The sequence below is a fragment of the Aulonocara sp. 'chitande type north' Nkhata Bay genome, linkage group LG14 (genome assembly GCF_057382095.1).
Source record: "Aulonocara sp. 'chitande type north' Nkhata Bay isolate Kocher_YH1m ecotype deep benthic linkage group LG14, A_spYH_male_GT1.1, whole genome shotgun sequence".
NCBI classification, from domain to species: domain Eukaryota; kingdom Metazoa; phylum Chordata; class Actinopteri; order Cichliformes; family Cichlidae; genus Aulonocara; species Aulonocara sp. 'chitande type north' Nkhata Bay.
Window position 1 is genome coordinate 35,522,362 of NC_141357.1, and position 25,403 is coordinate 35,547,764.

At 42.3% G+C, this 25,403-nt stretch overlaps 2 protein-coding genes across 4 annotated transcripts in view; one reads left to right on the forward strand and one right to left on the reverse strand.

Annotated features, from left to right (window-relative positions):
* The window catches only part of mark4b (MAP/microtubule affinity-regulating kinase 4b), a 58,556-nt gene extending 38,442 nt beyond the window's left edge, over positions 1-20,114 (forward strand). Inside the window, exons 6-19 of one of the 3 annotated variants that reach the window (XM_086262335.1) lie at positions 1,373-1,443; positions 1,685-1,741; positions 1,964-2,200; positions 2,646-2,765; positions 2,928-3,027; positions 3,359-3,468; positions 3,757-3,946; positions 4,043-4,263; positions 4,704-4,807; positions 8,851-9,129; positions 10,331-10,413; positions 14,534-14,578; positions 15,610-15,649; positions 16,218-20,114. In XM_086262335.1, the coding sequence (XP_086118461.1) occupies positions 1,373-1,443; positions 1,685-1,741; positions 1,964-2,200; positions 2,646-2,765; positions 2,928-3,027; positions 3,359-3,468; positions 3,757-3,946; positions 4,043-4,263; positions 4,704-4,807; positions 8,851-9,129; positions 10,331-10,413; positions 14,534-14,578; positions 15,610-15,649; positions 16,218-16,551 (1,991 nt within the window). In that variant the 3' untranslated portion in view covers positions 16,552-20,114. The remainder of the gene's footprint in view (positions 1-1,372; positions 1,444-1,684; positions 1,742-1,963; positions 2,201-2,645; positions 2,766-2,927; positions 3,028-3,358; positions 3,469-3,756; positions 3,947-4,042; positions 4,264-4,703; positions 4,808-8,850; positions 9,130-10,330; positions 10,414-14,533; positions 14,579-15,609; positions 15,650-16,217) is intronic. The other 2 variants (XM_086262337.1, XM_086262336.1) reach the window with 2 other exon arrangements.
* On the reverse strand, positions 19,757-24,795 carry ckmb (creatine kinase, muscle b). Its single transcript, XM_086262338.1, has 9 exons — positions 24,645-24,795; positions 23,127-23,239; positions 22,818-22,914; positions 22,234-22,388; positions 21,846-21,978; positions 21,573-21,744; positions 20,975-21,098; positions 20,685-20,874; positions 19,757-20,330 (listed from the first exon to the last, which is right to left on the reverse strand). Exons 2-9 carry the CDS (start codon positions 23,217-23,219, stop codon positions 20,152-20,154), a joined length of 1,143 nt encoding a protein of 380 aa, XP_086118464.1. The 5' UTR covers positions 23,220-23,239; positions 24,645-24,795; the 3' UTR covers positions 19,757-20,151.
* Positions 24,796-25,403: the final 608 nt, after the last annotated feature.

Below are 25,403 nucleotides of genomic sequence, written 5' to 3' on the forward strand. Positions count from 1 at the left end.
TGCGGCTCGGTTCACTCTGGCACAGCAGGCTGCCGGCAGAGCCGGCGGGCACGCCGGTGCAGCCCCCTCTGGTTTCTGCTCCGTGGCTACTGGGTGACCCCTCGTCTGGGGCTCTCCTCAGCTCTTCCCAGGAGGGTGGCACGGTTGCCCCTCCGGTGGTCCTCCTTGGGCTCTCGCACTCTGGGGCCTCTGGATGTCTGGAGCCTGGATCTCCTCCATGCCTGCTTCATGCCCTGGGGGACAGGGCTATGGCTCTCTACACCCTCTAGCAGATCATTACATGGGGAAACCTTTTGAATACAAGCGCGCTGATCCACACAGGTGTGCACACGGGTGTTCACTGCTCGTAGACTTAAATTACACCTTTCTTGGCTGCTACTTCAAAGCACATTGTGCGCTGTCTGTCCTGCGTGCTGCACAACAACATTCAATATTTAGTATTTACTGCTGTTTACACTTAGCTAGATTAATGCGATGGTGTTGTGCTTAGTATGTTGCTCTGTTTTTTGTTTTTTTTTGCTTGTTTTCTTGTCTTTTTCTTTCTCCCTTTCCTATCCCTCAGTCATGTCTGTCCCGTCTGTAACAACTGAAAATAAAATAAAATAAATAATAACAACAAAGGTCGATCAAATGGACCAATACGGCAAGGCCGCGATGGCCATAAATGCTCTAAAACACGAGATGGCCCAGGGTCCAAAGCCGGGCTGCCAAAGGGCTCTCTGGATGGATCCGCAATCTGTGAAAATTGCTGAATTTAATAAGTCGAATTAATAACTTCTGTGATGTTTTAAATGCACTGATGCTGCTTTTGGTCCCTTATTCTCAAGGAGTCACTACAGCAGGAAACGGCACATATGATTTGACAAATTTTACAAATCTTTTCCCCTCCTGATGCAACGCTAAAGAGATTTTTGTCTCCTTCTGATTTTGAACCAAATGTTGTTTGGCACATTTGTAAACCCACTCACTACAATCCTCAAATTTTAATGCAGTCTAATGATAGTAGATTGAGTGTTGAAAAAACTGAGAATTATTTAAGTACTGCTAATTTTTTTTAAAATCATTCTTAGTCTTTGTTAATGGGTGGTTCATTAAATAAGAACAATAAATGGCCTGTATTTGTATAGCGCTTTACTAGTCCCTAAGGACCCCACTGGCGCCACCAGGCCCTCTGACCACCACCAGTAAGAGTCTTGCCCAAAGACACAACGACCGAGACTGTCCAAGCCGGGGCTCGAACCGGCAACCTTCCGATTACAAGCTGAACTCCCAACTCTTGAGCCACGATCGCCCAACAATTTAACAGTCCGACTGGTGACTTCCACGCCCACTTTAAATACAGGAAGTTTTCAATGTTTTTGTGTTTTTTCAGGGGAAGTGTTCGACTACCTCGTGGCTCATGGCAGGATGAAGGAGAAAGAGGCCAGAGCCAAGTTCAGACAGGTCAGTGAAACTCCACAGCTGGCCTCAACCGTATGTCTGAGTGTGTCACAGCCTAAACCTGATGCACAGCTAGTCTTTCAGTTTTAAAGGATTTATCAATTTATTTATGAATTTAGTTTAGAAAGCGGGCATTGGCATCTTTGAATTGAGCTTGTAGTATAGGAGCCATTCATTTGAAGGACAACATTAGGTTCAGTTATGTTCTCTTGTATGAGCTCATTTTGTATTTCTGTCTCCTTAGATTGTTTCAGCGGTGCACTACTGTCATCAGAAGAACATTGTTCACAGAGACTTGAAGGTGATTACCCAGAATCTTGGCACAAGATATTAAAAATTCCTCCTTTTAGATAAGTGTAAATTATTTACAGAATTTACTGAATTACCTGTAACATTTTCAAAGCTACAAAGCTTAATTTAGGCCCAAAGTGTGTTATAGATTCAAAATAATAGTCAGTTATTCTTGAGTTTATGAACCTTGTCTGTATTCAGAGTTTTCTGTTGTCTACCATGTTTGCTGCAGGCGGAGAACTTGCTTCTAGACGCCGACTCCAACATTAAAATAGCCGACTTTGGCTTCAGTAACGAGTTCATGACGGGTAATAAACTGGACACGTTCTGTGGCTCCCCGCCCTATGCTGCCCCGGAGCTCTTCCAGGGGAAGAAGTATGACGGTCCAGAGGTGGACATCTGGAGCCTGGGGGTAATTCTGTACACGCTTGTCAGCGGGTCCCTGCCCTTTGACGGACAGAACCTAAAGGTGGGTGACATCAGGCCAGGGTTTTTCAGATTGAAATGTCATTTGAGGTGGCTCAGAGCTTACAGCCTTATCTGTTTGATTTTTTTTCATTTATTTTTTATTTTTTGAGAATAATCCATCACGGAGGTGTTTTTGTGCATTAATTTAGATACAGTCACGTGCCTCTGAAGCCCAGATTATAGGAGAAATTTAAACAGTTTCGCAAAAACTAACCTTGTAGTTTACATTTACAATGTTAACTAGTTTTAATTTGTCTGAAGTCATTATAAATAGCTCTTAATCTCAGTTCTCTCTACATTTAGCCCATTTACAGCTGCAGGATCACATAATGTACAATTCTGAAAAACAATAAACTTCCATTTAATTGTGTTATTGTTTTTTTTTGTTGATGTCTTAGTGCACCTGTAGTTTAAACTAATGGTGTCCGGATGTGTGTTGTGTTCAGGAGCTGAGAGAGCGTGTTTTGAGGGGGAAATATCGCGTGCCCTTCTACATGTCAACGGACTGCGAGGGAATCCTTCGCCGCTTCCTGGTCCTCAACCCCACCAAGCGCTGCTCGCTGGAGGTGAAGACAGGTTTATTGCACATTTAGTGGAATAAATCCAAGGCGCATACACAGAAAATATCCAAAAAGAAAATATAAATGTCAGATTTGTGATGTTTTTTTTTAATCAAACATGGCAGTTTTAAGCTTTCTGTGTTTTCTCTCATTTTCTTTCATGACTAGCAAATAATGAAAGACAAGTGGATTAATATTGGCCATGATGGCGATGAGCTGAAGCCTCACATGGAGCCTGTGGAAGACTTTAACGATACCGGCCGCATTGGTGAGAAATATCTTAATCACTAATGTTTTCTTAATAATTTAACATTAAATGATATCTTTTCATGAGGTTACTGAAATGAAGGGTTAAAGAAATATTCAGTAAGGTCCTATAGGCAGAGTTTTTATCCCTAAACCTTTGGAGGCATTCCTCTTTATTCAGTGGGAGGTTAAGATAAAAAATAATAGTGGGTGCCTTGATGTTCAAAAGTGGAATACTATAGGCTAAGCCTCTTAAGTAAAATGTCAGTACAATGTTACCATTTAGCACCATAATTTTAAACTGTCCAGAACGTTTCGTTGTACAGAAGTTCTGAAGTATTTTTTTGTTTTAGATGTGATGATTGGGATGGGATTCACCAGAGAAGAGATCAGAGATGCGCTGGCCAATCGAAAATACAATGAGCTCACTGCCACATACCTGCTGCTGGGACGCAAGACGGAGGTAAATCGTTTCCTTTGCTCCTGACCTTACGATGAAGCTGTTAATAAGCTGTCATGGTTAATACTTAGATATTATGCTTACATAGCAGTAAAACAGGGTTGAGAAGATAGTTTTGGTGCCATCGCTTCCTAATTTGTTTACAGTTGTGATGTGCTACAGTCATGACACCCAGACTAATTAAGACTGACATATGAACTGGCCTCCGTTGCTCTCGGTTGATGAAGATCAATGATCGAGTCCAGTTGTAATTTTATATCATTTGTGTGTCTGTGCATGTCTGTATCTCAGACGGAGGTCACTGACTCTCGGTCTAGCAGCACTTTAAGTCTGGCTCGAATCCGGCCCGGCGGCATCACCAACGGAACAAGCAAGCACTCCACTTCTTCTTGCTCCTCGGGTGCACAGTCTTCCTCTTCTGGCCATAAGGCACAGCGCAGTGCCTCCACGTACCACCGCCAGAGACGACACTCTGATTTCTGTAAGGCAAACTACTGATGACTTTTATTTGTTTCTATTCATCTTGAGACTTTGAATCTGCATAAATTTAGCTCACTGAGAACCTTTGCTCTGTTAGGCGGTCCAGCTGTTCCAGGATCAACACACCCAAAACGAAGTCCCAGCGGCGTAGCTGAAGGGGCGGGGCTTAGAGAGGAGCGGCTGTCGATACGCAAGCCAAGCACCAACACTGTTGGCTCCCGTAGCATCCCCACCCCCTCCAGTCCCATGGTTAGCTCTGCTCACAACCCAAATAAATCTGAGATACCTGACCGGCGTAAGGAGGTTAACTCAACCACGGTAAGCCCAAAAGGTTTATGTGCGGGTGGGAGGAACCGTCTAGTGAATCTAATCTGTCACTTTTTAACCCCCTTATCAATACAACAGATGGCAGAGCCCTAACACCCCACCTAATCCAATTACCTCAGATTACAGCCCTTTAAGGCTACGTTAAAATAAATATAATGGGAACCAAAAATAAAATATCCTCCACAGACTGGAGACAATCAGAGAAGTAAAACTATTACATGTTTTGAGATAAATCATCAAATTAGAAATTAATCATGAGAAATGAAGAGCATAGTTTGCATGCAAAGGGTTGAAGACTGCAGTCAGAATAATCTGAGATTAACTCTTTAATGTTCTCCACGGCAGATACAGGCAGAGCTCAGAGGTCAATCCAGGGCAATCTTTGTTTTCACATAATCTCACATAATTTACAGGCTTTTCTTCTCCTCCAGAATAACATCCCTGCTAGTGCTATGACTCGAAGGAACACGTATGTGTGCACAGACCGATCCAACTCTGATAGACACGCCCTGCTACAAAACGGCAAGGAAAACAGGTGAGAGTTGCAAATGTGTATATGAAGTATAAAATCCACCCAGCAGGTACTAATGAGATCTTTCAAAAAGCAGACAATTTGTTTCTTCGCTATTTCCCTAGAGGCCTCTTCTGAAATCATTTTAAACTGAAAGGGGGCAGATTAGCTTTATTTGCGTGAATTTGGACCACATTCAGTAGCATTCATGTATATCAATATATTTATTAGTAGAACACAGCCCGATAAATCGCCCGCACTTCAAACCTCAGATCAGAATTTTGTTTAAATATGATAAAAATCTCTGGCTTCCATTTACACACTGTTAGGTCTGGATAGCTACACCCTCACCTCAGTTCAGACAGCTCTAAATTACACCCATTTTGTCCCTGAAGAGCCTTAAAGGCAGTGAGTTAAGTATAGAATTGAAGCTCAGGCTGGTGATTAAATGGCTGGTTTCGCCGGCACATTGCATCTTCACATTGCATCTATTTTAACTATTTTCAACACTTTGGGAAATGCGTTTGTATTAATTGCAAGTACAGTGGAACATGTCACTGTGATAAGTTTTGTAAAGACCGGTTTGACTGGTACAGCTTGTCCCCTTTTAGCACAAAGCTTAGCATGTTTCACACACACATTTTGTCTCTTCAAGACAGGATGAAGGGCTTAACACTGCACATCAGTGGCTTTGTCTTTGTTCTGTGTGCAGCTCTGTGTACCCAGTGTGAACTGTCTGTTGTTACGACAGATGGTTGTCTCCTTGTCGGTCTCTGAGCATGGCAGTCAACGTCCCCTCTCTTGCTGTGTCTGTCTCACTCTGCTTCACTCTCTCTCTCTTTTCCTGTGGTCACTGTCTCACTTTCAGTCTGTCTGCCCTGTTTTCTGCGCCTCTGTCTCTTTATCACGCTTTAATTTTGTCTCTCAGAGGGAGAGCCTGAAGGTTTCTGTCTGCTGTCTGACCTCCAGTAAAAACAAATTTGCACACACGGGGCAGTTAGGGGTAGGCCAGGCGAAGGGTGTATCAAGTGCATACAAGTTTTCAGATCTTAGTCAATCAAATCAGTGCACAAAAAATGAATGAAGTGTTTGTGCAAGTCATTTTTGATAGGAGGGGGTATCATATGATGGCGACAAAGAAGTAGTGAATGTTGGTATGAAAAAAATGCCAACAGTGTGACATCAGTAAACTGCACAAACGTGTCTACCTACCATCATGCTTTTCAAAATAGATACGAGGAAGAGGGTTAAAAAACAAAAAACATCAACTGGTGATTTGGATGAAACGCTGAATCACTGCTGTTCAGGAGACGCTTACTCTCCTGTGAGCAGAGAAGATGACACACCCCACACTGTTCGATTTAGGCATTGCACCGAGGCAGCATCCTCTGCTGTAGCTCACTGTTATGATTTAACAGGTGGTGTTAGAGCGTGCAGGATAAATGTCTGCTCTAAACAAAGGAAGGTTGAGGAGAAGAGAAAGCAGAGGGGGGAGGAAGAAACGGGAGAGGAGGTGAACAGGAGGGAGCAGCAGGATGAAGTGAGGACTGGCGTTGCACCAACATAACCCTCCATTTGCCTCAGAGGCCTTGTCAATGTGATGCCATGCCAGAGTGGTTGATGGGAAAATCACGTGCATGGAAGAACAAACACACGCACAAATTGTACATGAAAACTGTCTAACCTGTAGTCCTAAAAGATCAGAATAAAAGCCCAAAACACTGCGCATGTTCGGTACTTGAATTTACGTGACTGTTCGTTTGTTGATTGCCTACATCAGGTCCTCCGCTGAGCTCAAACTATGTGTGAAGAAGCTGTTTTCACAAATGCGCTGCAGCCCTGAACATTTCAAGGCCTCACCTCACAGAAGTGCACGTGAGAGCACAAATATCTGATGCAGTCAGATCGAATATTAGCTGATTTCTAACCTGCCAGCAACCTAGGACATCGGATTCTGGGGATTGATGTGTGAGCAGGGCGGGTAATAGCTGAGTGCATTTACTGCTAGCAAGTGGGCATCATGTGTCCTGCCTCCTGCACGCTCTACCAGGGCAACTCCCTTACCTAAAGCACACAAAGTATTTGCAGTAATGACAAAGCATTAGGCGGGTCATTTCCTGGGGCGTGCTACATGTGAGAAAGGGAAGCTGTGTCCCGGATTCCTCAGACACTGTCCAAAGTTCATGTTTGAGGTCAGCTTGTGATAAGACTGGAAGATAAGGGACTTCATTATCAGGACATAATGCAGATGCTCTTTGGTATATGAAAAGAGCAATGGGTCAGCTGTAATAATCCATGTATACATTAAAAACAGAAATCAGAGGAGTTCCTCAAACTCTGGGATGTCAAACTTATTTTACATTTTACATTTTACAGCCCATTTTTATCTTAAATGGGTCAGACCAATAAAACTCCCCTATCTGTCAATGTAAACAAGCTTAATTACACGTTTAATCCTCAAAATATCTCAATATAGGAGGGAACATTTTCAACAGTATGCCTCAGGTTTGTTTTTGTTTTTTTAATGGTGACCCCTATTATAAAAAAACTGAAATGTCTGTGACCGATTAAGATATCTGTAAACCTTTAATTGTTTAACTAATTCTTAATTACGTTGGTATTATACCAATGGCCAGAGGGGAGGTCTTCATCAGTAGGAAAACTATTAAAACCTCAGAAAAAGTTTATTTTCCAGAGCGATCCACTGGGTGGGATAGGAGTCTTTGCCAAGCCCATTCTGGTCCCCGGGCCTTAAGTTTGACATCTCTGCTTTAACTAATCAAGCACTGACATTAGTTTGAGGCACTGGTGAAACTTGTGTACAAAACCACACACAGCTACAGAACAGAAAATTTATTTTTTTCAACCATCCCCCGTCCCGCTGTCCTCTGCTCTCTCCAGCCCCCATGTGCCCCCTGAGGTGAGTCTCAGTAGGCAGCCAGTTCACATTGACGCTAAACGATTTTGCTCTGCAACGGCTGCGCTTCAGCTTAACCCATCTAATGGCTCTGTCCCACTTGAACCCTGTGTGTGGGTGTTATCTAGAGCGTTATGAAAAGCAGCCTCAGGCCACCAGCCAGCCTGAGAGTCAGGGGTGGAGAGGTGTGTGTGTGTGTATGTGGTTTATGTGCGTAGGTGCATAAATGTGTGACAGGAGAGGGGAACTGGACATGAGGTAGTGGGGCATGCAGGCGCTCACAAGAGAGAGAATATTTTGGGTTAATTTTCAGGTTAGAAAACAACCTGTGTGAAATGTATGACAGCTAGCTCTGCTGGTCTTTCTGTCTTTTACTTTTAGACTTTATTTCAGACTTTTCATTTTTCTTGAAAAGTCTGAAATAAAGTCTGTTTGCGAACAGCTCATTATAATTTCACCTGTTGACGTCTTTGGTTTGAATTGTAAAATCAAACCGGACAAATAATTATTTTTAAATTGTTAGGTTGTTAAATATACTCAAGGATAATTCACCTTTTATCAGCCAGCCAGTTATCAGTGTCCATAGATTTTGTTTAATACTGCAAACTAATGATGGAGCTTGTCTTTAACCCCAGTTTAAGCCATGAAGAAACCCAGTTACGTAATGATTGATTAAGTGTTTTTAAATGCACTTGGCATGTTAAATCCAACTTAAAGCCATAAGTCTGCTAATAATCTGCACTTGATGTCAAAAAATCCAAATGAAAGATGAAAAATACTTATTTTGCTATCGAGTGTTTTCTGCCACCGATTCATTCGAGCCTTTGTTTGTCACATCACTGCTCGAGGTGGCGTGTTTTTCCAGTGAAGATGGGTCACACTGGTCTATTTGGGGTCTGAAAGTGAAGTGAAAATGCGCAGTTTTGCGATTGTTGCCTAACACTGGCTCAAACAGCCTACGCTGCAATTATAATGTGAATGTAACTTCTCTGGTTTGATTCTGTTTATGTTGAACGCGCTTCCTTCCAGATGTTTGGAAAAGCCGTAATCAAATATGTATAAATGGTTTGGTGCTTGTATGGTTCCTGAACAGTTGCACTTGTTCTAATAGTCTAACTTGCAACTTCTCCACCCTCACCCACCTCTCCAGTTCCACATCCCACCGCCTCCCCCCTGCCTCCCCCTCTACCCACAGCATTGCAGGTGCCTCTGGGACCACCTCCTCATCCTCCACGCCTTCCTCCCGTCTGTCCCGGGGATCCACAGTGAGGAGCACTTTTCACGGAGGGCAGATTAGAGACCGCCGGCCTCCCTCTCACGCTCCTCCAGCGTCTCCTACGCTGTCCCACGATGCCAGCCCACTGCCCCATGCCAGGACCCGGGGTACGACCAACCTGCTCAGCAAAATCACCTCCAAGCTGACTCGCAGGTAAGAGGAGAAGCTAGATGTTTGAATGTCAAGTCTTACTGTTTTTGAAAGCTTTAAGTAACAAAGAAACAGGGAGTGGACGGGGCTAACTGGTAGAAACACAGTGGCTTGTTAATAAATCTGCACGTATTTTTGTTAAATGTTTAGTAATACTGCTAATCGTTGTGGTAAAGTGACAGTACAGGCCTGTCTGATTATGAGCTTACAACTAGACAGTGTAGTTCTGCACATGAAGATCATTTCGATAACCTTGCTGCCTGTCACGTCTCCTTAACCAGTACTAACCTACCAGCCTTCCTTCTCTAATAATTCAGCTTTACAGGCTTCAGAACTTGTCCTCCGGAGTGTCAGACCTGGGTCTAATAGTGTTCAAATATTGTTCGCCAATTTAATTTTCTCACATTCAAGATTCTCAGTCTTTTTTTTTCGCCACATCCACATCTTCATGGAAATATCCACCCACTGCTAACCACAGATTCAAACATCACAGAATACTAAAGTTACCGTTTACTGCACTAATTCATGTTTAGTTATTTAGATTTGACTGTGGGGGCTGTGTAATGTTCCAAGTGTGTACATCTTACTACACTACAAGACAAAATATGAATTACTCTGTCCTGAAGAAGTAAAGCTGTCTGCATGTAACAGTAAACCAACAGTAAACACACACATCCACACAATCCTGCGACATCGATGGACAGTATATGAAGACCAGTTTAAATTTATAAAAATTCGATTTTATTCAGCATGGTTACCTCCTTTTTTCAGTTCCTCCCATGAACTGTATTCCTGAGGCACCTCCGCCTTACTGCACCTTAGTGGCAATTAAAGCTAAAAAGGTAAATGATAACCTATCTGACCCAGGTCTGCGCGCTAGGTGGACACACTGTATGTCTTTCACGGTTGTTCTTGGCTGCTTATTGTTGCTTTATCTGTTTGTTTGTTTGATTCTTTAACCACTTTGGCTTTTTCTTGCCAGTCACCTTCCAGTCTTCTATCCTTCTTTTCTTGAACTACAGTACCTGATGTTGAATTCTTCACCTCTTCTACCTGTGCTTCTTACTGTCACTCTGTGTTGTCTACCCCTTCACTTGCTTTTTCTTCCACTCACATCTCTCTTTCAAAAACTTTCAATTTTCCATTTTTTTCCATTCCTCTCATCCTCTCTTCACCTCCTTCTCTTCTTCCTCTCTCCTCCTAGGGTCACTCTTGACCCTTCTAAACGTCAGAGCTCAAACAAGTCCATGTCGGGCTGCACCCTCCCGCAGGGAACAAAAACAGTTAGTAAGTCTTCCTTTCCCATGTTTTCTGGCTGCTTCTGTCCATCTGACTGTCTGTCTGCCTGCCAGTGCTCAGTCATCCCCTCTACCCCTCATTCACTGTTGCAGTCTGTTGCAGGTCAGAGTTTAGTTATATGAAGTTTTATCTGAGGCAAAGCTACTCTAAAGGTAGTAATTAATATAAATAAGTCAACTGTCTCAGTCAAATATTTCCACTAAAATTTATATTTTAGCTTCATGGTGGTAAAATCAAAATTTTGATTTTTTTTTTAAAGTGAAGAATAGTTGATAAAGGAAATAACATAAGCAGGTCTTAAAAAAATATTAGATGGCCTTTGAAGTACTATCCAAAGACATGTATGCAAAACGTCCGGCCCCACCAGTGGATTCAAACCCAGAACCAGTTTGCAGGATACGTGTGAGAGAAAATATGAAAAAGCCTAATATGCAGTTGGAATTTGGGTATAAAGCATATTTGTCTTGTATATCTTGGCTGTTAAAATACACAATATGCTTATAGACTAAACGCGGGGTTCTTGTGAGCATTGAGTGTGCATGTGAAATGCTGCCTTTCTTTATGTTGGTCAGCACTATTTGATCTGCAGCATCGACATAACTGCTCAAAAGTTCTTCGATTTATTAAAGACATTTTTATTTTTGTAAAATCTCTTTATTATTTATTATTTTCATTACATCCATCTTCTTATCTGGATCAAGTCCGATCAAATCTTTTACTTAAATAAATGAGTACTCAAAACATAATAGTGCATAACTTTGGGCTACGTTGTGTTTTCTGGTTATTCATTGTGCATTCATACATAAAACGGATAAAAACAGTTGTTGCTGCATTAAAAGGTTTTTTAAAAGTCCCACGCTTAACTTGCTTACCATGCAGAAATTTGTTGTGATACATCTTCTCCTTTTATGTTACTTGATGTGCTTATTCACCCATGCTCGGTCACTGTTTGTACACACTCGGTTTTATGTTTCCATTAACTGACGTAAAAGGTTATAAAAATCCAGGATTCAAACTTCCCTTTAGAAAGTTGAAATGCAGTAAGACTAAACTCTGCAGATGTGTGACTTAAAGTTGTGGCCAAGTCCACTGATGAAATGTTTGATGGTTGCTTCTTCCAGTAGAGCAGCTTTATCTCAAAACCAGCGTGTTTGTGTTTCTAAAACTCTGATCAGCTGCTGTCTGCTTTAGTGTCTCTTTGTCACTCCTCCCATCTCCAGTGGCTCAGCTTTAGGCTGTAGCACTCACTACAGGCTGTAAACAGCACAGCACCATTACCTGCTTCTAGCAAAGCACTTAAAAGCAACAAAAATGTGAATTATTTCTATTTTAAATGTATGTTTAAGTTTTCCTTTTTACTGTAGTATGGCTTTAAATGTTACCATCAGGTAGGATGCTAGGTCTTTTAGCTATTATAGCTAGAAATCACTACTCACAAACAAGCGCATGGACAACACGCACACTCTTGTTCATGCAGAGTGTAGAATAAACAACACTATGGAGATGTGTGTGTATGTTTGTGCGTTCCCTGGAGTATGAGTTTATTGCAGATCAACTGCACTACTTTGAGTCACAAAATCAACACCATATGTTTGTCCATGCTGTTAACAAATCATCAGTCGTGCAGCAGCAGGGCTTTGGATTCTCAGAGAAAGCAGAGAAACCAGGACAGAAAGGAAGGGGAGTGTATTTTATACACGAAAGACACAGGGGGTGAAGGAAGAAGAGCTGAGATGAAGACAGGCAGGTTCTATCCCTCTGAAAAGTGTGACATATGGTGCGTTCCTGAATGGGTTTTAGCAGCAACGTATGTCAAAAATATCACTTTTATCCACTTCTAGATAACTGTCTTGATTTTTTCTTCACATCTAATGTTATAAAATATTATTTCAAGTGTTTAAAAAGATATTTTTGACATCAGTACACAGCTAAGGATTCTTTCTAGAGCAAACAAACTGAGGAAAGGTCTGAAGGGTTTTTCAGGTTGGTATTAGGAGACTAGAAGGCTGTGCACAGGATGCACAGGACGTTTTAATTTAGACTAAGGCAATGTGGAGATTGCTGTAATGGTATACAAGGTGGCAGAAAGCTAATGGATCATGCTGTAACTGTTGACAATTAATGCGATACAACAAATATGTTGAACCGTGACTGTAAATGTACCCAGCGTGCGTCTTAGCGCTCCGCAGGAGAAGAGGCTTGTAAGAAGCATCTGGGCCTGCTACAGTCATCCTAACCGACTGACCCAGCATCACTGCCGTCTTAAACCAGGATTAGTTATATAACCACAGTTTATCTGTGTCTTAAACTGGGATTGCGCGCAGCTCTCCCTCACGATACCAGCAGATTGTTCTGTTACACTGCCGCAAATTGTCTGTCTGTCTCTCGTCCCAGTTTCGGTCTTTTTTTCCTCTCCCTTTTTGCGTCCTTGTCCTCTTCTTTTTGTTCTGCTTCTCTCTCCCCCACACAATCTGTTTTTTTGCAGTTTACATACTTTAGCGTTTGCACACAGTCACTGACTCACAGCAGAGTCTGGTCAGTCTGCCACTCCACACTCGTTGCTCACAAAACACTTGAATTCCTTCATGAGGATGCGATGCTCCTTGTTTTGGAGGAGCAGGAGTGTTATTCTCGTTCTTTACACAGACAAGATGTCAAGGTCATAATCTTTATAGAGCACCTCAAAACTCTTCAATTATAATGGTCAAGTTTAGTGTTCTTAAACCTAAAGAATTCCCCTCGAGATATTTGCTCAATAATTACTTGGATAACTTTTTCCCGTAAAGGTGTATCCCAGTGGTTATTCCTGGGGATTAGGACAGATCGCTCTCTACTTTTTATTTTGTGTGACGCAGTCAAAACATTGAACTACGCAATCTAAACATTTGTTTAGCCCTGATTAAAACCTCTGCACCACAACAGCTCCTTAGTCAGAGCAACGGTCATCTTAGTTCATATTAGGTTTCATTTTTCAAACTTAATCTGTCAGTGAAAACTCACTGCTGGCTCCTTCAAAGTCACCCCCATTTCCAGGAATAGAGATCAGGTTGCCATGCTGGCGGGAAGGAAGCCATCAGTCAAGTGCGTGAATAGCAACAGTGGCCCCCGGTGGACACAGATGGGATCTGTATTAACCAGCCCGTCTGTGTGAGTGTAATCGTAGCAAATCATGTGGTCCTGGAGACGGCACAAACTACAGGAGAGAGCAGACAGAAAATCAATGACATGCAGCTATTAAAGCGGGTGGAGGAGAAGAAGAAGTGCTCAGTGCATCATGGGAACTAACTAACTATAAGCTTCATCAAAGAGGAAAGTTTGAATCCTAATCTTAAAATTAGAAAGGGCTTGGTCTCCTGAATCCGAACTACAGATGAAGGCTCTATGTCATAGTGTCCTATATCTACTAACCGGAAGACCGGTGGCTCAATCCCTGGCTCCTCTAGTCTGAATGTCCTCAGCGAGACGCCGAACCACAAATTGCTGCTGATGCATCCATCAGCGTGAGAGTGTGGGTATCATATAAAAAAAGAGCGTTCACAGAATAGAGCACTGTCTGAATGTGTGGTCTGCATGAGTGTGCGTGAATGGATGCATACGACCGCTCGCAGTGCAGTAGGAGTAGAAAATGGCAGTCTATTTGTCCAGTATAAGCTAAAACAAAAGTCGTGAAATGCAGTCGTAAAGCCTGTGAAAAAGCTGTCAGTACAAATGTATCTCATGAGTACCCTGCTGGCATCTTGCAACTCACTAATTTGTGCTTCTACCAGCATTAAAGTCTGCGTTTGCGTGAGTCGTGTAACACAAACTATGTGTTGAGACCTGGTCTGCTGCCATAAATTCACCCCCTCGGCATTTGTTCATCCTTCTCACTCGTTTTGTCGATTTTTGTGGTTTCACATCCATCCAGTGTTTCAGTGCAGTGAGTGCAGGTCGGTGATCCATCTGTGATTTGAAGATCATGTTCTGTGTCGTGTTTAGTGGATTGGTCCATTAGCTGTGCTGCTGATTGACAGGAAATGGGGGTGGGGGGTGTAGAAGGGGAGGGGTTGTGTGAGAAAGCGGTTGGCCGATTGATTTCTAACAGATAATTTTTTTTTTTCTTCTTGAGGGTCACAGACGAACCTGAGAGAATCAGCAGATCTCCGGTCACAAGGTGAGTAAACATGTTTTAACCAGTACAGGAAATAAAGTTCCAACAGAGGCTATTTTTCACACGGAAACATGTCGAAGCACGCTGGAGGCAGAAAGACACATCGTGCACACTCACTGAATTCAGGGTTCAGTTAGCAGAGCCATGTTTTCACCAATCACAGGTTCACATGTGATGCAGGTTTGCAGCAGTAACCCTCGATACCCTACAAAGTGTTTTTTTTCCCCTTATGCAGCGAAACAGGTGATGAATAATGAAACGCATCAGGCTATTTATAAGAAAGCTCAGCAGTGTGAGTGCCTCTGTCACATTTGTCGCCAAAGGTCAACGCTTGTGAACTGTTACAGATAAAAGGTGCTTCGCTGCATTTGTTAAGGCTTTAGTTACCAATTATTTTTCAAATTCAAATTATTAATTAAGGAAATTATCCCATCCATGTAGTGTAGATTAAGGAGAGAATCTTAGGCTTTACTGTTAGGTATAGATTAAGTTACTCAGCACTATAAAGAATAATTGAAATTTGGTTTGTTTTTTTCAGTGTATTGTATAATGACCTGCTCTATTCCCTCTCTACAGTCTCTATAATGTGCTATAGCACATCTAGATCATCTTAAAGTCTTTGTCAAGTTTAAAGGCAAATACAAAACTTGATACATCATGTAAAGTCTCTTCCTTGCAAGCATCTTAAATAAAAAATAAAAAGACGTATGTAAACCTCTGTATCAGAAATGTGACCTGCTATAAATGGCTGTTACTGCTGTCTATTCTTTTCTTCATTTATTTGTTACTGAGAGGCTACAGAGATGAAATCACACTCATGCTGTTTCATATTATTTATATGAGACATACGAGGCACACAGAGATATTTTTCACCTCTGGATGAAATTCAAAAATATTTTTGTCAGTAATCAAAAGCCACATGAGACCACTGAATCATAGCTCAGAGGTCGCATTCATTTCTTGTACTGTAATCTCTGTAAACTGAGTCTCGGTCTCTCTTTATTTTACTCAAACTGGTGTGCGCTCCCTCTCAGCCTCAGCTGCTCCAGCCCAGTCTCAGGTTAAAAACAGCAGGTAAACCAGCTGCACCAGGCTAACATTAGCAAACGGACTGTGGTGGTAGATGCTGAGTGTGTCTCCCTGTGGTAGATAATAGAACTATAATGCTGGACTAATAGAAAATGCATTAAATTATATTTTTTACCAGCAGGTTTTATGCTGTTTGTTGTCACTTGTTGCTCCAGAACAAGAAGTCCATTACAGACGATAATTATTGATTACACTGAACACTGACCACTTTCATGTTACTCATTATAAAACATTTTTAAAGAAGAAATGTTTATTTTCATATCTTATTTGAACAGCAATTATGTGTTAGTGTAGAAAATAGACTTTGACTCATCTGTGTCCTAGGAACAGAATCAAAATCCAGTGATGTGTGTGATATTAATTGTCTTTCTTCTCCTCCCCTCCCCCTAACCACTCATATTCTCACACAACCACACATTCAATCACTTGTCTTCACACTTTACCATTCATCATCCTACATTTAAATCTCTTCTTCTGCCTTTGCTCTTCTCTTAAAAACTTTCCATCTATCTCCTCCATTTGCATCACCCCTCCCTTTTCTTAACCTTTTCAGTCGCCATCTATCTGGGCATCAGAAAGCGGCCGAGCCCCGGACCCCCCGATGCGGCTGGGATGTGAGGGTACGGAGCCCCCGCGACCCGGCCGAGGTGGTGCTAGCGCTGCGTGAGGCGGCACAGGGCTGCGGCTGCCAGGTCCACCTGGCCGGGCCTTTCCTCCTGTCCTGCACCCACGGAGCAGCCGGGGCCCGCGTGGCCTTCGAGGCCGAGGTCTGCCAGCTGCCCAGCGGGCTGGGCCAGAGCAGCGGTGTAAAGTTCAAGCGCCTCTGGGGGGCACCGTTAGCCTTTAGAGACATTGCCACCAAAGTGTCCAAGGAGCTGGAGCTCTGAGGGCAACCGGGGGTGGGGCAGATTGACAACGCACAGGACAGGTTAATGAATGATGAGGGATGCAGAGGAGAAGGGTCACAAGCCCTCTTCTCTTCATCCCTGGGCTCCACCTCAGCTGGCGTGGCTAATGATGCCTCGCCTCCGCCAAAGACCCTCTTCTTCTGATGCCACCAGTCACAGGCAGACAAATGGATACACAGATGTGGATAGCCCACCGCTGCAGGCTTATGATGACCCTTGACCTTGGAGCTGTCAGTGACCTACAATCCCTGCTTAACACCACCACTATAAAAAAATGAGCCCATAGAGTCAGACTGTTTTTGTTTTCATGATTTCATATTTGATGATGATGATGGGGATGGTGCGAATGATGGAGCTGAATAAGTTGTTGTTGTTGACATTGTTATTCCTTTTGTATCATATTTGTTGTCATTCCTTTTTAAAGAGCTGCTATTTAAAGAAATGTTTTCATTTTTGTGTATTAAGTTTATTTTCTTTCTTTAGTGCTTTTAAAACGGGCAGACATTTGGCAAACGTCACATATTTAAGTGAGGGCGTAGTGTGACCTCCGGCCTCTAGAGGGAGACATGCAGAAATGCAAAGACAAGCGTTGCAGAATTTCTGCCCATCCATGAACAAAAGTGGTGTTTCTGCTCATTTGGGAGTCTGACGTGTTTGTATCATTTCAGGTAAACTGCTTCTCTGCCTGCTGGGCTCATAGCTGGCAGGTGAAGCGCTTACAGACAAGCAAAGCTGCCTAATAATACAGGACCAACCTGATTATTTAAGCGTTCGCTCTGATCCTTAAAAACAAATACAACTTCACCAAATGTTTGTCCTTTAAAGTGCTAAGTTTAATGTGTTCCTTGCAATAGAAGAAATTAATTTTAATACCTAACAGGAAGTTCCTGTATCCATGTTGGTTTCATCAGTTTTATGTTGTATTTTTCTTAAAAAGACAAACAAAAACAACAAGCCAATCGGAGTGCATTATTGTGACACAGACACACAAGTTAAACAACCAGTGTGTAGGATTTTGTAGCATCTAAGAGTGAGGTTGGGGAAAACATCCTTACAACCACATGTTAGGCTCTCTCTTAAGCCGGTCTTTGGGTTTCTTAGTCTGACCCAGTTGACGGTTCGATGCTCTGGATGCAGGACAAGCTCTCACTGTGTAGATACAAATGGCTAAAGTTAAGCTAAAAATGTGCAATGCGTAGTTACATGTGCTTATACACTAATGTAAACATAACTATGAATGCCATATACATTTCTGCTAATGGAGCTTCGGGACTCCTACGCACTGGTCCTGATGAAAGTAGTTCCAGTAAATAAAGAGTAAAATGCATTTAATGAAAATACATTTTTGCCCATCAAAATTTTAAAAAGGAATACTTCTTTAAAAAAAATGGCAACTAAAAAAATCCACTTCCTGTTTTACCAGGCTAATCCAAACACGATTTAACCTCCTGCTTCTGACAGTCTCCTGGATCACTCATGACCTGCTCAGGGTTTTGTTTTAGCCACCTGCCACACGAAGTCTTATCAGTTCACCCTGGAATCGCTGTTTTCCCTTCACCTAACCATAAAGGCTTGAGCTGGCAGATGCTGAGAGGTTAAAAACTTGGTCCATTTTCCAAAAGTGATGACTCATATTTTTAATAAAAACATTCATAAAAGGAAGAAAGAGACCTTTAGGTTTTTTTCGTCATAATTTTATCCCCAAACATACTGTAGTGTAGGAGCTGATGCTTCACTGGGTAGTTAACAGTACGAAACAGTATCCCAGCTTTTTGCTTCACTTGAGTGTAGTGCAATGCAGACACAAAGCCAAGAATCAAGACTTGAATAAGCACCGATTACGATTAACAGGGCTCCTTGTTTGTTTTATTATTATTATTTTTTTATTGCTGTAACCTTTTTGAATTTTGTTGAGCACTTTCTTTTCTATTTTTAAAAACTTTTTCCCCTTTTTTCTTTTTAACATCCCATTTTTTTCTTTCACCCATTTAAAGCCCACTACAAAGAATACTAAGAATCATCCTGAATGTCTTTCTTTGCTTATATGGCTGCTTGACTTTACATGGTAAAACCAGCTGTGACGTCTTCAGGTTTCCAGGTAGATGTGCCACTTGGTTACAGTGACGTTACTGTAACCAAATTAGAGGGAACCGATGTACAGGTACATTTAAAAAGTACCAAATTTCTGATGAACTCTCAACTCAAATGAAAATCTGTCTTACATCAGTCTTTTTTTTTGTGCTTTATTACACTGATTTCTTCTTTGAAACATCTTTACCAAACTGTAGACTTTATCCTCTGTTTACCAATCAGACTGCAGCACTGCTGGAAGGTGTATGACTGTTGACCAACCAGACTTAAGTATTGCTGTAAGAGGTTTTTGACTGTTAACCAATCGAACTCCTGCTTTATCAAAGCTTGTGGCGTGCGCGTTGATGAGGCAGTAGTTTAAAGGGGGAATGTGACCTTGAAGAATTCATTTTTCTTTTATAAAAACAACACTTTGCTGCTCATTAAAGATCATAGTTACCAAAATTATACCAACAGAGACTCCGCTTAGCGCTACGGTGATCACACATTGGTGCACGGACACTGATAACTCCAAAATCAAAAGGTTGTTGTACGTCTATTGTAACTCTATAAAGCTACGCAACTATAACTTGTCCTTTTCAAGTATGCAGCATCTGACAAAACACTGGGAATGGAAATGTTGGATGTTAGAGCAGATTTGTGATCTTTCACTACAGCAATTTATCTGTTTCATGGGAGATTTCAGCCGCGGCAGGTCTCCACCGCTGTCTGATAATGTGAAGCTGTGATTTAGGGCTAGTTTTGCAGATTTCTTTCTTTTTTGTTTGTTTTATTTTTTTATTTCGTGTATAACGGAGCCTCGCCCCGTGGGGCTGTTCTCTAGATACGGTTAGGGCCGCGCTTTAAGGCTACAGTTCTGTTGTGTAGTGTGTTTAAAGCCGTCGCTGTTATCAGTAAAACTTAACTTATGGGCTGAAATTACAGAAATGATCGACCTGCAATCCTGCATGTCTCCTTGGAAATAATGTGTCACACAAAAATAAAGACTTTCAACCTCGTTCTTATTTTATGTCTGTTTTGTGATTGCTGCCAGTGAAATTAATGTTCTCTTCTCAGGAGATCTCATAAAGAAAAGATGACATAACCAGGAAGCTTGATTGTCACATGGGGCATCATTTAATAGTCCATTATATTGTACAACCCAAAAAAAAATTCCTTTGGTGTGCGTGTACATAGCCATGGTCAGACTATGTATGGATTGATCCCAGGATGTTACCAAGATGATGAGAAGAGAGATGGTTAGAGTTAGAAGAAACCAAAGACAGTAGAGGAGAGGATGAGAGGAGTAATGATGGCAGAAATAAGTAAGAAAGGAAGGAGGATAAAGAGAAGTGGAGTGTCTGTTGACGGAAAGAAGAAAGCAGAAAGTAGCCAGTTGGCCGAAACCAGTAAAATAACTTTACAACATGGCTACCGCTTCATTTTTTTATAAAATAAAAAAACAAAACAAACTCCGACAGTCATTCGATCGTGGGATGTCTGTCCACTTTACTTCTGGGCGGGGATCATGCCATCAATGGACTCTCCCTTCTCAAGCTTCTTCTCCATCTCAACCATCAGCTTGACGCCATCGACCACCAGCTGGACCTGATCCACCTCAGAGGAGCCCAGACGGTCAGCGTTGGAGATGTCGAACACGCCGCCCACAGAGGCTGTGTCCACACCGCCTGTGTCAAAAGATGAGGACAATAAGAACAAGAAGGCTCAAGAGGAGGTGTAGGGGGAGGAGGAGTTACCCTTTAGCCACTGACGTAGTACATGCCATCAGCAAAGACAACTATTCCCTTTTATCAGCTTGTTTCAGAGGCACAGCTGGATGACGTGAAATTAAAGGCTCATTCCCACATCAAGTAATTTTACTGGAACTTAGACACACACACACACACACACACACACACACACACACACACACACACACACACACACACACCATCCGTCCCAAAAAAGTGACACTGAGGTGGTTGTTTGTACACTAAATGCTTAATATGTCTGTTTATAGCTTCAAAAGCATTTTTCCGCACCTGTGCCACGCTTCTGCAGACGCAGCCTGGTCAGGATCTCCTCAAACTTGGCGTGTGTGCTGAGCTTGGGCAGCTTGACGTGCACGCCACCACGCAGGCCGGTTCCCAGGTTAGAGGGGCAGGTCAGGATGTAGCCCAGATGCTCGTTCCACATGAAGCCATGGTTGTGCTTCTTGAAGATCTCCTCAATCTGAACGGTGAAGAGTAAGAAATTATTCATCCTACGGTTGTTTAAGAGCCCAGCGAGTCCAAAAAAGGAAACCATAGAAAGTCCTGTTTGTGAGTATTACCTTCTGCAGGCCAACACAGAAGCGTCTGAAGACCTCCTTCATGTTGCCTCCCTTCTGCATGGAGATGACACGCAGGTGATCCTCCTCGTTCACCCAGACCAGGAAGGTCTTGTTGTCGTTGTGCCTAGAGGAATAAAACCCAGCTCAGTTTTATTTGATTTACAGGCAACAAGCAGCACTTCTTAAAGAAATTTGTGCCACACTTGCAGGCTTTCTCTCTATATTCAACCAATAAATTGTTAAGTTGACCTTGAAGATCTCTGTGGATATAGTCAAATGACTTACATCATTTGTAAAGGATGTAAGTTTAAACTGCAGCTTCAGCAAACATGAGACGCTTTAAGAGATGTTTAAAAGAAGAAATAATTGGTGTTTTCTTCATATTATGCAGACAGATGGTAATGATGTCAAAGCTTTGCTGAGGAAGGGCAGATGGGAGAATTTCTCTGATGTTTCTAATGTGTTTGTGTTTTCATAAACGGAGAAAAGCTGCTGTCTCGGCTGATTACAGCACGTATCTGATCACCCTGCTTTTTAAAGAGGAGGAAAAAAATAGAATTGTCTTCAGATTTATTGATTTCCCATTTCTGTTTCTCACCAGATGCCTCTGGCGTCAGGCCAGTCGCGGGCCATACCGGCGCAGGTCAGCAGGGGGGACACAGGCTTGTCAAACAGGAAGTGATCAGCGATCAGCTGCTCCTGCTCGGCATCAGTCATGCCATCCAGGGGGTAGTACTTTCCCTTGAACTCACCCTCCAGGCTGGACAGTGCTGAGGAAGGAAGGTGTGCGGCACAAAGATGTCAGTCTGTGAATAAAATGAGTTTTATAAACATGTGGGTTATTCTTATAGGTTTGACATTTAGCGTTTACCCTCGATGGACAGATTCTGGATGGCTCTGCGCTCTCCACGGCTGTTGTGGGGGGGCAGGGTGAATCCCTTGATGCTGCGGCCAGTACGGACACGGCTGGAGAGCACATAGTTGGGGTCCAGGTCATCACCACCCTGGAACACAACGCAGACATTATAATTATGTTATAGTATTTCATAGTATATATTTTGATTTCATTTCTATAATAAATTAATGTGTCTTTCATTGACAAACTCAAAGAAATTAAATGTGGACCCACATTTTGAGGGATGTGGAAGTTAACTTCTAAGTTAGTCCAGTTCAAGTACATCAGCTTTAACACAGTTTAGGGAATGAATGTGATTAGGCTGGTGTAAATGTGGAATATCAAACAACACTTGACTCTTCACCTTCAGGTTCTCGAAGTTCAGGTCGGTCTTGTGCTTGTCGGTGGGCTTGTATCCACCATGACGGTCGGAGATGATTGGGTCCAGCAGGTCCTTGAAGACCTCATAGGACTCCTCATCACCAGCAACGCAGCCCACAGTCATGATGAAGGGGTGACCTTGGGACAAGAAGGAGAGTAGGAAAGATTTTAACCATGCTGTATATCAAATAAAGTAGCAGTAAAATAAAAAGTATACAGGAAATGTCTTCACTCTTAATCTTTGTCCGTTTGGTCAAATTCATTAACACAACCAGCCTGACGAGCAGATGCTGACGAGTCTGGGATGTTGTGCTGTGTTGTTGTACAGGTGTGAACTTCTTCAATCTTACAGCCTGACTAACACCACCCGTATTAAAAGGAAACAAAAATTTAAATGCCTTTGAAAATGAAGTGAATCGTTCCTGAACCGGCAACAAAAATGTCAAACTAGGAATGAAATAAAAGTAAAACCTATAATGTCAGTAACCTAATCACAGGTCGTATTTGGTTACAGGTTGTGCTACAGTTATTCATGTCTCGTGGTGCCTGTTTGCCTTTGCTTCTCACCAGGGTTGTCGACACCGGTCTGGATGACATCATCCACGGTGAAGCCGCTGGGGGTGGACTTGCTTCTCAGCTTGCCGTAGATCTCCTTGCTCAGCACCTACAGCAGATAACACACGCAGGTCAGCCATGTGACTCACCTGTCTTTACCGGGAAATCTAAGAGATCCCGAAAGAAGTAATCACCGCATTTTTGTGGCATGCATCTTCACAAAACCCTGAATCATGTCTCGTTGAAACGAAATAGCATCTAAGCCCATGTGTGTGGCAGTAAAGTGTCCATGTTTAGACCATGTCAGAGCAGGGTTTGTACCTTGGCCATGTGGTTATTGTGTTTGGTCAGATCGGGGTACTCGTCGTCCACCGAGAACTTCATTTTGTAGTCGTTGTGGCAGTTCTTCGTCATGGCTGTGATTCTTACTCCACCTGACAGGAGACGGGGGAAAGAGGACAGTGTGCTGTTTTAATTATTTAGGCGGGATCATGCAATGTTTCCCTTATCAGAATAATATGACATCCATGAAAAAAATGTGTTTACTTAATTTACCAGTTATCACTTGGTGTCTATCTGGTGTGGTTATGTAAGAAAAGTCCGTCTTCCTCTTTGATCTTTTATTTTTTACTTTTTAACTTCTCCCTTCTGTCTTCTTCACGTCCCCCCCCCCCCTCTCTCTTTGTCAGCTGTGCTATGTCCCCCCTGCTCTTCCTTTCTCCCAGACGTCTCACCACCTGTCTCCCCCTCACAGCAAACATTATTAATAGCATAGTCATGCCCCCTCCTCCACTGCACCCGTCCCACCTCAAGCTCATAACGATGATTGGCTTTCTCTCCCATCTCACTCAATTCAACGTAACGTCAGCTTCCAAGGGAGGCGAAAGCCTGCATGGAGTAGTTTTCCACAGAAGTAATTCAGCTTTTAAAATAGCTTTAACAAAATGAAAACAGCAGAAAATATTAATTCTCAGAAATAAATGAGGTTCACAGTTTTGATTTTCTATGGTCTATGATCTATTTTGTTTATTTCATTTAATTCCTTTTTAGCTGAGAAAAAGCAGTAAGAAAGAAGAAAACTACTTTGGTCACATAACCTTTTTAACTTCTGCATAAATTAATTCAATAACAGTTTAGGAATCTGAAAAGGCAACCGGCGCTGCAGCTTCATAATCAATCAGGTTGTTGTCAAGAATAAATATGCAACTCCTCCTCACTTCTTTCTTTTTCTGTTTGCTGTCAGTGTCTCTTTCCTTGAGGCCGAGCTCAGTTAGTGGAGGTGCATTAAACTGATGATGACACCTGGTGCAGCGAAAAGGTCAAAGCCTGCATGCCTCACAGACGGCTGTGCAAGTTCCATGACTATATCAAGCGCTCCTAAACTATTCAAAGACATACCTCAAGCCAGTGCTGCAGGCGTCAGCAACAGATGACAGATAGACGCAACTGCTGGCGCAACACTACAGCACTACAAATGGATATGCCCTCAACCCCACACTGCTGCTCACGTCCAAGAATCTTTCAAAGAAATGCCTACGTTTCAGGCTACAGTGTGCATCGGTAGAAGAGTATTTAAAGTTTATTTTAGTAGCTTCCATCCCAGAAAAAACGTTTGACAAAAATCCAAGACAGAAATGCAGAGGGGGAGTACGTTTTCACGGCTCGGTGTTCGCCAGCGGTGCGGAACCATTCAGTTTTCTGGTTTCCCTCTCAGACCAATTTTGTTCTCAAAAGGTTTGATCCATATTTAAATGGGAAAAACATCAGAATATTTCCCTTTCATTTACCAAAAAGTCAAACTGAAACATTGCATTCAGGGTTGTTTTTTTTTTCTTTTACCTGCTTAGGAGAAAAGAAAGAAGTAACAGATCCCGGGATCAGATCCTATCCACCAAATATAGGGGTCGCCCAGCTCTACCAGGTGATGGACTAAAGTATTTATACTCAGACCTCTGCTGCTATTGGCTGACTGGACTTGGGGTCACCTCATTTGATTGGGTAGAAAGGGTTTTCCGTGCCCGGCTGAGTTTCTAAAAGGCAAGAACCGAGATCACACAACACTGGAGACAAGGGACAGACAAGGCAACAGCTGCAGCGGGAGGTCCAACCCTTCACCTTCTGTCTGCATGTAACTGTTTCATAGCAGCCTGCAGGAAAGGACACGGTTATCTGGAAATATCTGTGTATTATATGCATGCAAAGCAGGGAAATTGTGTCCACATGTTCCAAGTTATTTAACCTGGTTACAGAGTAACTGTAATTGAATTTAGATAAAAGGTACAAATGTCAAAATCCCAAAGTCATGCAGGAATATATGTATCTAGCGTTTAGTAAGATACTGTGAAATACTAATTTAGAAGAACATTTGCCTCATCTGTTGTTTTATTTTTTATGTTTAACATTTTTTTTATGTTAACCAGTCCTTAAAATATATCTTGGGGGAAGAGTGGGAGGAGGAAATTCCTTAGTTCAACCCTTAAAATATGGAAGAACATCAATTTTTATAAATGATTTTAATTAAAAACATACTAAAAAGTAATTTTTGTTGTCACCAAATATGTTCAGGCTAATACTGTGCAGCCTTGTGTCGATCATGCA